The sequence below is a fragment of the Pholcus phalangioides genome, unplaced genomic scaffold, assembly GCF_987345545.1.
Source record: "Pholcus phalangioides strain wild (caught in Gottingen) unplaced genomic scaffold, Ppha-v1.0 ptg000017l_1, whole genome shotgun sequence".
Taxonomy (NCBI): Eukaryota; Metazoa; Arthropoda; class Arachnida; order Araneae; family Pholcidae; genus Pholcus; species Pholcus phalangioides.
Genome location: NW_028301610.1, coordinates 37,278,749 through 37,292,223, shown reverse-complemented (window position 1 = coordinate 37,292,223; position 13,475 = coordinate 37,278,749). Strand labels below are relative to the sequence as shown.

Genomic DNA, 13,475 nt, shown 5'->3' with positions numbered 1-13,475 from the left:
CAACCAGCTATAAATTTTCTTCCAGAAATACAAATACAAGTATTATTCAGATTAATACAAATATTATATTATAGTTTATCCTAACTCTTTGAAAACTGCCACTGTTTTCCCAATTTTTAAATCAGGAAATCGTAATGATTTAAGTAATTATAGGCCTATTTCCATTTTACCTTCTATTTCCAAGATTTTTGAAACTGTTCTAAAAAAAAAGAATACTCTCATTTCTCTCTCATACTAATTTTTTTTTCTCCTAATCAACATGGGTTTCTTGCTAATCATAACACTGAAATTGCTTTACTAGATTTTAGTACATACGTAATACACAATCTTGACAAATCTAGAAAAACAATAGCTGTATTCCTAGACATAAGAAAAGCCTTTGACAGTGTTAATCATGAAATCCTTCAATATAAGCTTGAGGCATGTGGAATAAGAGACATCCCCCGAAATCTCTTACTGTCATATCTGACGAGCAGATCTCAGAGAGTAAGATGTGGCTCTCATTCCAGTAAATTTTTAGGGGTTAACCGAGGAGTCCCCCAGGGATCTGTTCTTAGCCCCCTTCTCTTTAATGTATTTATAAATGATTTATGTAATCTAAAAATTGATGGAAGATAATCACGTTTGCGGATGATACAGTCATACTTTATTCTGTTGCTACCTATGAATCTCTCCAAATTACAGTAAATTCTGACATGATAAAAATTAAAGATGGTTTCATGCAAATGAGCTTCAACTTAATATCTCGAAAACTAAATATATTAACTTTTTTTGCATCACATTCCTGCCTTAAATATTGACTTTATGATTCATAAACCTGCATGTAACATTAACACTGATTGTAACTGTCATAAATTAGAACAAGTGAATACTATAAAATATCTGGGTATTTTTATTGACTCTGACATGAAATGGAAATCCCATGTTCATAATCTATAAATAAAATTAAGATTTACAATGTATAAATTTTATTTTTTAAAATAATAATCGCTCTTTTTTAATCATCCTCTACTACTCATTATTCCATTCTTACTTATTATACTTAGTGACTATTTGACTAACTTAAAACCTATTATATCACTACAGAAGAAAATTATAAGGCTAATTTTTAATGACTATTATACTCCTTCCATCACTCTCTTCAAAAATATAGAAATTCTACCACTTAGATACTTATATTTTTATAAATCCCTGTTACTTCTCTTTAAACGTCAATACTCCCTACCATTAATATCCACTCGATCTTCGGCTAGGCGTAACACTACATATTCTTTGCCAATTGTTCACAAAAACATAAAAAAAATTCATTTCTCTTACCTAATACCTAAGTTTTATAACTCTCTGCCCATTGAAATTAGGAATGCTTCCTCTCTTTACACGTACAAGAAGTACCTCAAAAGATATTTATTGTCTATTGATGATATCTCCGTGCACTTTTAGTCTTCTGTTTTTTTTTAAAGAAATCGCCCGTCACACTAATTATAGTAGTTGATTTTCTCCCATTATATTTATCAACATTTTAAATATTTTGCCTTTCTGACAGTAGCTCAATTATTCAAATCATATTTATTATCTCTAAATTTGATATTTAAAATGCACCCGCCATGCGTTGCCACAATGATGTTACTATTAATTTTTTGTTTTTCCCCCTTCACCCATCTATTTGCTATTCAACTATTAATTTCCCTCCCCATTTATATTTGCATTTATGTAAAAGTGTTTATATATAGGTATTTCCCCCCCCTCACACATTGTACTTTTTTTTTTTTTTAATAACCCATCATCCAGTATGTGACTGTCATGTTCACCTTGGATGAAAAGTTGTCTCTATTTGTATATGTATGTTTGTACATTTCTTTGATAGATAAAAAAAAAAAAAAAATACAACTCCACAACAGGCAAAATGCCCAACGAGGTGGCTGACTTAAGAACATCATGGATTCCCGAGCCATTTTTCCCCGAGCCCCCCGAATTAATGGGAAGACTGAGTTGGTTTCTAGTAAATAAGAGAAATCTATTGGGTCTGGTAGGGCTGCAACTAAGAGGGCCGGCTTGGGGTCTAATACCCCGGTTGCTGGACCAGAGAGGGCTCCAAATTTACTTTTTATTCATTAAAAATTGCGAAGAGTAAGGGGGGGGGGGAAAGCCAGAATGGATGCTTGTGCCGCGTAACAGTCAGTTTTTGTTTCTAGTTGCGATCCTAGATCAGGGTCTCGTTAGAACCTGCAATTAAATTATAGGCGTTTTCACGCTTCCGTACCTCCGAACTGAAAATATCCGCCTCATCTTCGTTTCAACAAGAAGACAAATATATTTTAAATTTAATAAAATTCTAGTGTTAATATTGCCCGTGAGATTATTTACACCTATTTACATTATTTACAGTTCGTTAGTCACACTAATTCCTTATATACAGGGAGTGTATACGAACACCATACGCCAGGAAACTTATTTACAGGCTCTACTCGGACGCTAACAACACTGCGCCTGTTGTGGTAACGTATTTACACTATTTACAATTTCTTTGACACTTGTCGACTAGAACGTGACATTTTCGAACCCATAGTTCCATCAAACCCACGGTTCTTTTTACGTGACACTTTGCAAGCATACTGTTGGCTTAAACGCGACACTTATTCGCAATCTACGAAGCCAAGCATTGATAAAGGATCTGGTTCTTACGTACTGTGCGATTATTCTGCTACTCTTTGTATAAAGAGGTAATCACGATTTGCAGATTATTTCACTTTGGGCTGTAAATGGGTTGAAAGAAACTGTACTATGAATGTATATTGCACTGGATTTGCTTATTGCTTGTTGTTGCTAATGAGTTCCACTCACTTATTTTTGTTTGATGCCATTAGGTCATGTTTTTCTTTTGATGGAAAAAATATATTGAGATGAAGAACTTGAAAACAACTTCTTTGAAAACAAAGTGTCTTCGAGCTCTTCCTTGACTAGTTCTCATCATAACATCACTACCGCATCGATGCTTCATCCAGCTGATGGAGGTTATGGATGGATGATTATATCGGCATCTTTTATGGTCAACCTTTTAGCAGATGGAGTATCCGTATCATTCGGCATACTTTATGTAGAGCTGGTCAAATATTTTGGTGAGAGTAAATTCAAGACCTCATGCATAGGCTCTGTGTTCTTCAGTATGCCACTTTTAGCTGGACCTATTGCAAGCTACCTCTCAGATCGGTTTGGGTGTCGCAAAGTCTGCATAGCAGGAGCTCTTGTTTCAACTGTAGCTTTTATCATCGGTACTTTTGCTACCGCTATAGAGGTGCTCTTCTTCACTTTTGCCATCGCAGGTTTAGGTCTGGCACTCTGCTATGTCACTTCCGTTGTGATTTTGGGAAATGTTTTTGAGAAAAAGAGGTCACTGGCGACCGGATTGTCATCATGTGGAACTGGCATAGGTACCATCATATTCCCACCACTAACAATGTATCTCCTGGAAAAGTATGATTGGCAAGGCTCTTTACTTATTCTGTCTGGCTTTCTTTTAAACATAGTGGTTTTTGGCGCTCTCATGCGAGAGCACAAACCCTATAATTTCAGCTGTAAATCTTCACATCCATCACAGTTGCTTGAGCCAGATAACTCTACACTGAAACGCTCTGAAAGACTATGTAGCTCTTTAGTTCAGTTGTCAACATACTCGAGAGACGAAAGTATCAACTCTTCAGCGAAGTTTGATTCTGAATATCCTTGCAACCAATTTCACGGAAGAAGCCCCAAATACAGGAATGCTATGTTGAATATACGTCGCTGCAGGCTTCGTGCATCTAGTTGTCCTGACATATACTGCAACAATATGATGACTGTAAATGACAACAAGGTAAGCTTGTTTCTAGAAATGCGCTTTGTATTCAAGAAATATTTTTCAAAGATGCAGATATGTAAGTTTTTAGAAATATCTGCATATTTGTTACTCAAAAGATATTGTCCTTGGATGGGATTTATTTTATGAATGCCACTGATAATGATTAATAAACTATATTGAAATTAAGCCCTAATAATGATTTATAAACTATGTAGTGAAAAAAAATTGAATTGGAAGGAAAACTCTTGAATTATATTGATCTACTTCAAAGGTTGAAGTTGTTTCTCAAATGAAATAGTGAATTCAATTAGATGTTCTTCTCAGAATGTAAGTATCGGAAATGATTAATTACGTATATAACTCCAATTTAACACAAAATTTTAAATACAGGAAGAGGGATAGAGAGAACACATTTAAACTGGCCTGCCCGCCCTTCGGTCACTTGCGTATATATAACTATTTTTTCAACCCGTGTAGGATTTTTTTCCCGTTTTTTGCAAGTACCAGTGCTACCACCATAGTCAGGTTATATTGATTTAGATTTAGATAAATGATTATTATCTTCATGTTCAAGGTTTATAGAAATTCCTATTAAATTTGCTTTGTAATTTCGTTTTCAAGTGAATCTTCAGAATAGTTTATTTCTAAAATAAAAATCACCTTAAATAATTAGAAATTTTCTCATTTAGAAAGTTGCAAAGTGAATAAATGACAATAAAAGTAAAAGAAAAAATAGCACAGCCTGATTCATCAGAATTTTTTTTTTAAGAACAATAATTATGAATAAATACTGTTCGAACTGATGAGTTCATTTCATGATAATCTTATTTTTGCTGTACATTGTTTTTCATGTAAAACATTTTTCTTTTGCATTGATTGTCAAATTGATATTATTCTTATTATGTGTATATTTATTTTTTCAGTCATGTACGTGTGTTGCTGATCTGAGAAAGGTACTCATAGACATGTTTGATCCGACCATTTTCAAAAGCATACCGTACACATTGTTTTGCATTTCTAATTCCCTTCTATATGCCTGCATTGAAGTACCACACATGTATATTCCTGACTTGGCTGAAAGTTTGAATTTTGACAAAGAAAGTGCTTCCTATCTCATATCGGTTTCGGGTGTGCTCAATATATTTGGGATGGTAAGTATTTTTTTCATTACTAACGCAATACTTCGTTGACGTAAGTCCACTACAGTGTCCACTATTAGTTTTGTTTCTTTGAGATTAATTACAAGGCTACTTGTAGAACACTACAGAACACTGTAAAATTACTACTTGTAGATCAAAAAGTAGTATAAAATAGTATAACTTTCCTTCACCAGAATTTCTAGTAATCTCAAATGCAAATATCTCCGTCCTGAAATATTAGGTCCATAGACTAAAGATATAAATAGACAGCGCACGCTGTTCATAAAACTTGTCGAACGTGAAGAAAAGATGAGCAGTATTGTCGGGGAAAGAACAGGTTCTGCGCTATTACATTTGGCTGGTTTTCGCAGAACATAGTGATTTCGCGTTAATGCTAGGATGTTGTAACGAAATTTGACTCGATCGAGTTGATGAAAACTTTCCTTCATTTGTTCAATGAATTTCATTCATTCTTTTGTAAAATATTTAGGGAATGTGGGATTTAAAAAAAAAATCAATTCTATATAAATGTAATATAAAAAAATATTGAATAACGAAATTGTTTTATTTTCCAAAAGGGATAATTCCTAATAATTTAAAACTTTTGAGTTTTTAAATCTTATTATATAACCTATCTCTTATATATACAGCCTATTTCATTTATATTTTAAAATATTCTCTTCTCATTCACTTTGTCACTTTTAATTTCGAAAATTTATTTTAACTAGGGGTTATTAAAACATAAAAATTATCTTCCAAGAACATTAAAATTACTCTAATCATACATTTATTTTGAGTATATAATTATAATGCATCATATTATGTTATGTAATGTAACACATTCACACTCATACCATATTTAGTCATGAAATATTTAAATAATAAGCAAAAGTTTCATTTCCAACATTCCTGAAAAACCTTTTACAACCTTATCACACAAAAATATAAACACTTACATAATATTTCAGGAATAAAATGAATTTTTCAAGAAAATTGCAATACCTCATCGTTAGTACTTTTCTAAATTATAAGAAATAAAATTTCGAGTAGCGTATATATGTAATAATTTAGAGTACGTAAATGTATGTTACATGTGACATATGTGTAACCTCTTTGCTCCAGAAGTATACATATGTGAATCTTCATTTTTTTTAGGCATTAAGTAGTTATTAGAATGATTCTTTCTTCAAGTTAACATCTGAGGTAAACATAGTGACTTCAGATATTAACTCAGATGGTCCTAATAAAGATATTGACTGAAAATTAATTAATCAATTAATTTATTTATTTTCTTGTTTGAGGGCAATTTCACATACAACAAACACAAATTAATCAATAAAAAAATTTCTTTTCTGTAATAGTTTTATCTCAGGCGTGAAGAGAGGTAAAAATACTATTTTTAGAGGTAGTTATACATTTTTATGCAAAACTGTCATTGTCTAGAGGGTGATTTTTCATTACATTCTATTTAAATAAAATATTTGCCATAAATTCCTCATTCTGAAAAGCATATTATCTTCAAGTTGAGCGAAACTCGAATAAACTCACTAGCTCGCCAAATCTCGCCAAATCTTGCGGAGACGTATATTTCAGTTAAAAATTAATAAAACTCATTACTTCAATCATTTATTACCAAAAATTCTATTAAAACATTTAATGATGGCTCATGACATTTGAATTTTACGAAAACTTGGAACTTTAATTGAATTAAATCCAAAATGGAATCGTTGAAAACTGAGACTACGTCAGAAATCCATTGAATCGTCAATTTAATATTCCAATTTTTAATTTATAAGAAGGGGAATCAGCAAAAAAGTACTCAATTGTGAAAGGATACTGGTCCCCCCTTTCCTAAACCGTTCAGAACATCCGAAAGCTGCGCAAGTGTTGAGCATTCTAATCAAAAATAAGACAGCACGTTAGGGTGGAACGAAAAAAAAAAATTTTGAAATTGCCATCGTAATAGAATTTAAAATATGCCTTTATGTGCTAGTCCTAATTTTTTCACCAAAATTCAAACTTCTTGAGGTTGCTCATCGCAATTAAAGTTTTACGCACGTGTGTGAAATTCTGTAACATGACACTGCGGAGGAGGCTTTCCTATTCCCCTAAACACGTGATTCGTTCAGTGACCTCGATATTATTCCCTTGTTTCAGTATTCATTTGCAATCTTACCCGTTAACTGAGAGGGTGTATAGCAGTCAAAATGATGACCAGAAGCTTTTATCGTTGTGACATTTTAGGAAATCCTAAAGAGTGGGATTCTCGGGTCTTGCCCACCTATGGCGATGTTATACTTTGTTATTTGCTGACTCAACGCAATATGAAGGCACAACAATCAAGAAAAGATCCAGCCATTGCAGACATTCTTGAAATTATCGTGCCAAAGACAAAAAATATTTGAAAAACTACTTTAATTCCTACGGTTTCTCACCAACGGATATGTAAAATTTTCATACTTTTACTGTAAATACAAGAATCTTCAGAAACATATGAAAGCAAGGAAAGATTCTCAAACTTTCAAGTTGAACTTGAAATCTTTTCAGTGCGAAGCACGGAAATTGTTTGACATTACAGCATGCAAATGTGATTTTGAAGACTGCAGTGTGACAAGTTGAGGAAGGTCCGAAATTTAGAGTGAGATTTCTTGCGAGATCAAAGTACACGCAAGACGGCGATTGGTCGAGTAGTGTCCTAACAACGAAGAAATCGAAAAACAATGAACAAAGGAAAATGAAAATGGTATCCCGTTTTAAGTCATCTCAAGAAGAAACGGCGGAAACTGTTCATCAATCACTGAAAACAATCTTTATCCAACGATTCTGAGAAAAGTGATCTATATGAACAAAAACACAGTTTGCCGTTGAAGAAATTAGCATTTCCATCTACCAGTACCAGTAGCTGTCCAATCAGTGCCGAAGCAAGGACTTAATTTGCTTTTGAAGTTCTACCATCATCCTCACAGATGAGAACTGAATTACCAAATGTTGCTCTTGCTTGTGATAGAACTGGTGTGTCCGATCGATCGGCTGCAATTATTACGAATGCTATGCTGGAAGATGTGGGGTTATTGACGAAAGAAAAGCCAAATATGACAATAGACCGGATGAAAATAAGGCGTGAAAGAGCATCAGAGAGAGTTCTTTTGCAAGATAGAAGAGTCCCTAGAACAAAATGTGCGAGGAATATATTTTGATGGTCGAAAAGACAAAACCTTAGCTAATGTCAACGAAGGTGGTTCTTTCCAACTGGTTATAAAAATGGTGTTATCAAATTAATAGAGAAAGAAATAGGCTGTCCTTTGCAATCGCTTATTTGTCTTTTTCACTTCAATGAGATACCTCTAAGGCATATTGTGAAGCATCTAGATGGATGTTCCATTAGTCCACACGGGCTTCAAGGTGGTATCGGAAAAGGATTGGAAAATTGTGAAAGATTACCTATTGTGAAATTTAAACCAATCTCTAATAACCTTCCTATAATGGACAGTGACAACAGTGATTTAAGTGCAGATCAGATATATCTTGTGGAAATAATACGAGCAAAGAACTGGGAATCAAGAGAATTCTGAAAATTTGAAATCAAGGATTATCAGAAGCAGAAATCCGTACATTCCATGCTCCGAAAATAAACTTTTCTGCTAAGCACTATTCGGAACTAATTGCATGGGATCAAGTGCGAGTGACTGAAATTATAAAAAATCACCACCTATTATAAAAAATCAGGAACTAGACCCACAAAAATGATCTGAACCTGCTTTTCCATCTATACGAAATTTTCCGTGTCATAAGAAAGCAGTTGAACGGTGCGTACGACTCGTAACTGAAGCATCTCTTGCTGTATCAACAACCGAGAGTCGTGAAGGCTTCATTCAAGCCAGAATAAAATCAAGGAGACTCTTCCATCGTTTGAAAAAAAAGCGGACTATTTTGCAAAAAAGTGAAATTTAATAATAGTGTGATAACAGAGGAAGCAATGGAGGCATTCTCCTGACACCTATATCGTCAAACTATGTTTTTTTTTTGTTTTTATGATATGGAACATGATTATAGTTTTGTCCCCACCCCCGCCCCCGCAAAAAAGGGTTTATTTTATATATGTATAATGTTTAAAAAGATTTTTATGCGCACTTAGAAAAGTCTTTTTGCTCGACCTTTAGGGTCCGTGAGGAACTTCAAGATATTAAAATATTTTCCTGGATTTTGGTATAACGTCTTAAAACCTTGAAAGGCATCTTTTGAATACTAAGGCAACATCAATTTCCAAAAAAAGTGAAAAAACACCCTTTTTCGTTCCACCCTACAGCACGTGTAGATCGTCATACGAATAGCCATGAGGAAAGCATTGCCAGCGAGATTCCCTGACCAGTCTTTTGACCGGAGTCACGTGACTCCGATCTTTGCTTCACATTGTAACCCCTCGCGCGCTCTCTATATTATTCTAACTCTGTGATTAGGTCAAACCAGCTTACACCACTTGCATTCTCAACTCCTCCCATATCATTATGAGACAATAATCAAATTATCTGCAGCAGCCATATTGTCTAAGTTAAATACAAGTAACTTAGTCTGACGGATACGACCGCAAAAAAATTACTGTCAGAAGAAAATTAAGTAGCAGGCAGAATGACTGCTTAGTCAGAGTTTTACCTGCTACTTGATTTTACTCGCAACAAAACTCACGTTGTGTAAATAACTAGTAGCCAGCCAAACAAAGTGTTGTGGGCAATATTTAACAATTTTGATATATTAAATAATCACTGGTAGTAAACGTGATTCGATTGTGGTAGTTACATTTGCATGTGTGTGTGATTTTGATGCAATTTTCAGTAAAGGCCCATTACTATAGATACTTATAGAATAACCAATATTTTAAATTGCTGTTTCCATTGTACATTTTTCAGGCTATTGTCGGTTATATTGGTGATAAGACTTGGATTGATACGTCCGTGCTGTACAGTGTTTTTATTATGATTAGCGGGTTTTCAATTGGAGTTATTCCATGGGTTCCAAGTTATTATGGTTTAGCATCAGTATGTGGCATATATGGTTTCACTATAGGTGTTGATTATACTTTGGTGCCTGTCATCACATCATGTCGGGTTTCAGATGACAGCTCTACTAAAGCATATGGCATGCTGCTATTTGTACAGGGTATTGGATCATTTGCTGGTCCACCATTAGCAGGTATGTATGCTTGATAATTAAATTCAAAATCCAAATACAAATACAAAAATGCTACAACAGGCAAATCGCCCAACGAGGTATCTGGAAAATTTTGCCCATAAAAGATATGGATATCAAATATGACCAAAACACCTAATATAAAAGCATATACCACCAAAAAAAAAATATATATATATATACACTGCCCATAAAAACATCATGGTTGTCTTATATAAGTGAGGATAGCTTCTCGATTTATCCCACTGTCTATCATACTGCTGTCAAACGTGTCAATTGTATTGGAATTCACGGCCCCCGGAGGTAAGATATTCCATTTATTGACACTCCTTATTAGAGAAAAATTCCCTGCAACACTACAACTTGGAATTGTCCCAAAATTACTAAACGATACTGGTGTTCCCTTGTCAAAGCAGTTGATTGACGACATAGATATAATGTAACCATAGATCGCGCATGCAGGGTTGCTTTTTGTTTCCTACACCTAACCACATGGCGAGTGGATACTTTCACGAGTGGTAAGAAGAAATTCTTTGTTATTCCAATGGTCACTCGTTGGGTGGACACCGAGAGTGTTTACGAAATCTCTCGATATGCGGAAATCCTGCTGTGCTTTTGGTTGCAATGTATCATTTATTAAAGGTGACAAGATTACCTTTCACCGCGAGTTAAATTTCCTTTTCCTTTTACTTTGTTCCGCGAAGTGTCCCACCGATAGCGGATTGGCGCACAATTTCGCTTCCGATCAAGCTTTTTTTGCTTTGTTATGCGTTACAGTACATTATTTAGATGAATAAGTAAGTTTATTGTGCCATTGTATATTGATTTAAAATGAATATATTTACATTTTTGAAATTGATATTTTTGTGTCTTCGAACGAGAAATATGTTTGACGTGCAAAGTTGGCGAGATTTTGATAGTTTGTCAGATGTGTATATTCTGGGTATGGAATGTCCGTGAAAAAATTAAATTTTCAGCTTTTATGGCAAATTCATAGCCGTGGCCCATTCAATTTTTTTTTCATGTTGTTCTGGTCATAGCCCGCATGGCTCTAGTTCGGGTACCCGGAAAAATTCACATTTATTTTTTATTTTTTTGGTTTTCTCGCTTAAAATCACAAAACAGGATGATCTCATGAAAAATGTGGCCTAGGACCCAGAGGCGTACGTGAGGGATGGGGGTCATCGAAGGCTCATGCCCCCCTCCAAAGCCTACCAAAAATGAGAAAAAAGGAATTAATATTTCGATTAAGAAATTCGAAATATCGAAAAAAAAACCTATGTGCTATTTTAATAAATTTCTGTTAATTTAAATGCATTTTGAAGGGTGATAACTCTTTCTCAAAATTTTTAGGAAAGAAAATTTTTGTGTCCTTTCCAAAGGTCGATCCTGCGTACACCCCTGTGTATTATAAACCATGAAAAATAAGAGGGGGAAAATTTTTATATTACAACAATAGAATTACCGCACTAATTTTGATTAGGAATTTCTGTGAAAGTTAGGTACCGTATACTTATTGCTCTTGCATATTAAAATACGCTTCATTTCCGCTGTTAAATAAAGCCACGAATAACACGAATCTAAATTTTCTTCACTCATTACAAGGAATGTGTCGCCAAGTACGAAGATAGCGCGCCAAGTTATGGATACCATGTTCTCGTTATTCAACTCGTCACGGGAGATGGGTGCGTGGTTCAAAAAAAGAAGGGACCGGACAATAGGATGCGCAATCTAGTTAATCTTATGTGTGTGTATGATTGACAGTGTATTAATAAAAAAAACTCATTGTCCATCCTATTCATCACGTTGAAAATTTTAGACACTTAGACCATGTCCCCCGACATCTGCGTTCGTCCAATGTAAACATATTCAAGAAATCAAGTATTTCTTCATAGCTCAACCCTTGTGTGCCAACAAGAGCACGCGTAGTTTTTCTCTGCATCCCCTCAACCAAGTCTGTGTCCCTCTGGAAACAATTCTTGGTGTGTTTTTTTCCCCGCTTAATGTATTCGATTTCGGGATCAAGCATTTAATCAGTTACAGGACAATGTATTGATCGTTTTCATACGTATTTCTGTAGAAAATTTATTGATGTGTTCAAAAAGATGAAGACTTTGGGAGACACGTACGAAAACATCCGTGTGCATAAACGGTTAAGTAGTAGTAGTAAGTGATTGAGAGCAGGCACACCTTCAACTTGATACTTGGCCTAGATAACATAAAAATTCTAACATCGGCCGCTTCCATTTCTGCTAAGGAAGCCAGATGTCAGCACGAACAGAACAGAATGAATAACTCTGACATCATAGGTACGTCAGATCCATACATACACACAACATAATCTGGCATGCATTAATTTGTTAAACAGTTCGTAAACTCACGATCCATTCAGTATACATTTACTTGGGCAACAGTGAAAGAAAGTTTAGCTCGCAAATGTTGGCCGTTTTAACAATGCATTTTTGTGGTTTGAAAAACATAAAGTAATCGTGATAGAGTCATCTGACACTTAATTGGTTATCATTCTAATCTCTGGTTCGAAGGAATCTAATCCTGATGAGTACATTTGAAGCGTAGTCATTCAGAACTAACTTCTAGCTGTAGGTCCCAATCGTATAAAACAACCATGGTACAATAGAAATTATTAAGTTAAAAAATGAGATTGAATTGGAGAAGAATGTTAATTGAGCCATATTTCTTTCAGGAATGCTGTTTGACTTCAGTGGAAACTACAACCTGACGTTTTTTTGTGCTGGATTATGTTTCATTTTGGCTGGTTTAATGGCCATACCGTTTGATAAGTTATTCGGCCGCAAAAAGGGCTTGAAGCTTGCTAATCACTCTGATGAGAAAACACAAAAACAAAATGCGTCACAAGTAAAGGAAGTACGATTTAAAGAGCCAGCTGAGCACGAGAGCGATTCATCTATTGAGGCTGTTGGTATTATTCCCGCGTCTTCCTTTGTTCCAGAATCTCTAGATTCTGAATGTTCCGACAGTAACGTAGTAGTTCCATTCTTAGCAGACATGAATGGTTCTAGAAATAGTCTTGTCAAAAATACAAAAATTGAAGGTTCACTAGAGTTTTACAATCCAGCACCTGAAGCTTAATCACAATTGTAACTCTCAATGTCTGTGTTTTTCTTTTCCATTTTATACAACTTGAAAAAAAATTATATGCATCTCTCTTTTTTCATCATAATTATTTTATGATAATAAATATATCAAAAAATAACATTCTATATATTTTCCATATCTGTTTTTCAACTACGTTCTGCGTTGTTGTTGGATAATCATTCTTTTGACATGGGTATTGA

The 13,475-nt window shown here is 34.5% G+C and overlaps 1 protein-coding gene across 1 annotated transcript; it reads left to right on the top strand.

Annotated features, from left to right (window-relative positions):
• The first annotated feature begins 2,941 nt into the window (after positions 1-2,941).
• Positions 2,942-13,269, top strand: LOC149072993 (monocarboxylate transporter 14-like). The gene is made up of 4 exons (XM_089247260.1): positions 2,942-3,850; positions 4,759-4,986; positions 9,879-10,161; positions 12,863-13,269. The coding sequence occupies exons 1-4, from the start codon at positions 2,990-2,992 to the stop codon at positions 13,267-13,269; spliced, it is 1,779 nt and encodes a 592-aa protein (XP_089103386.1). The 5' UTR covers positions 2,942-2,989.
• Positions 13,270-13,475: the final 206 nt, after the last annotated feature.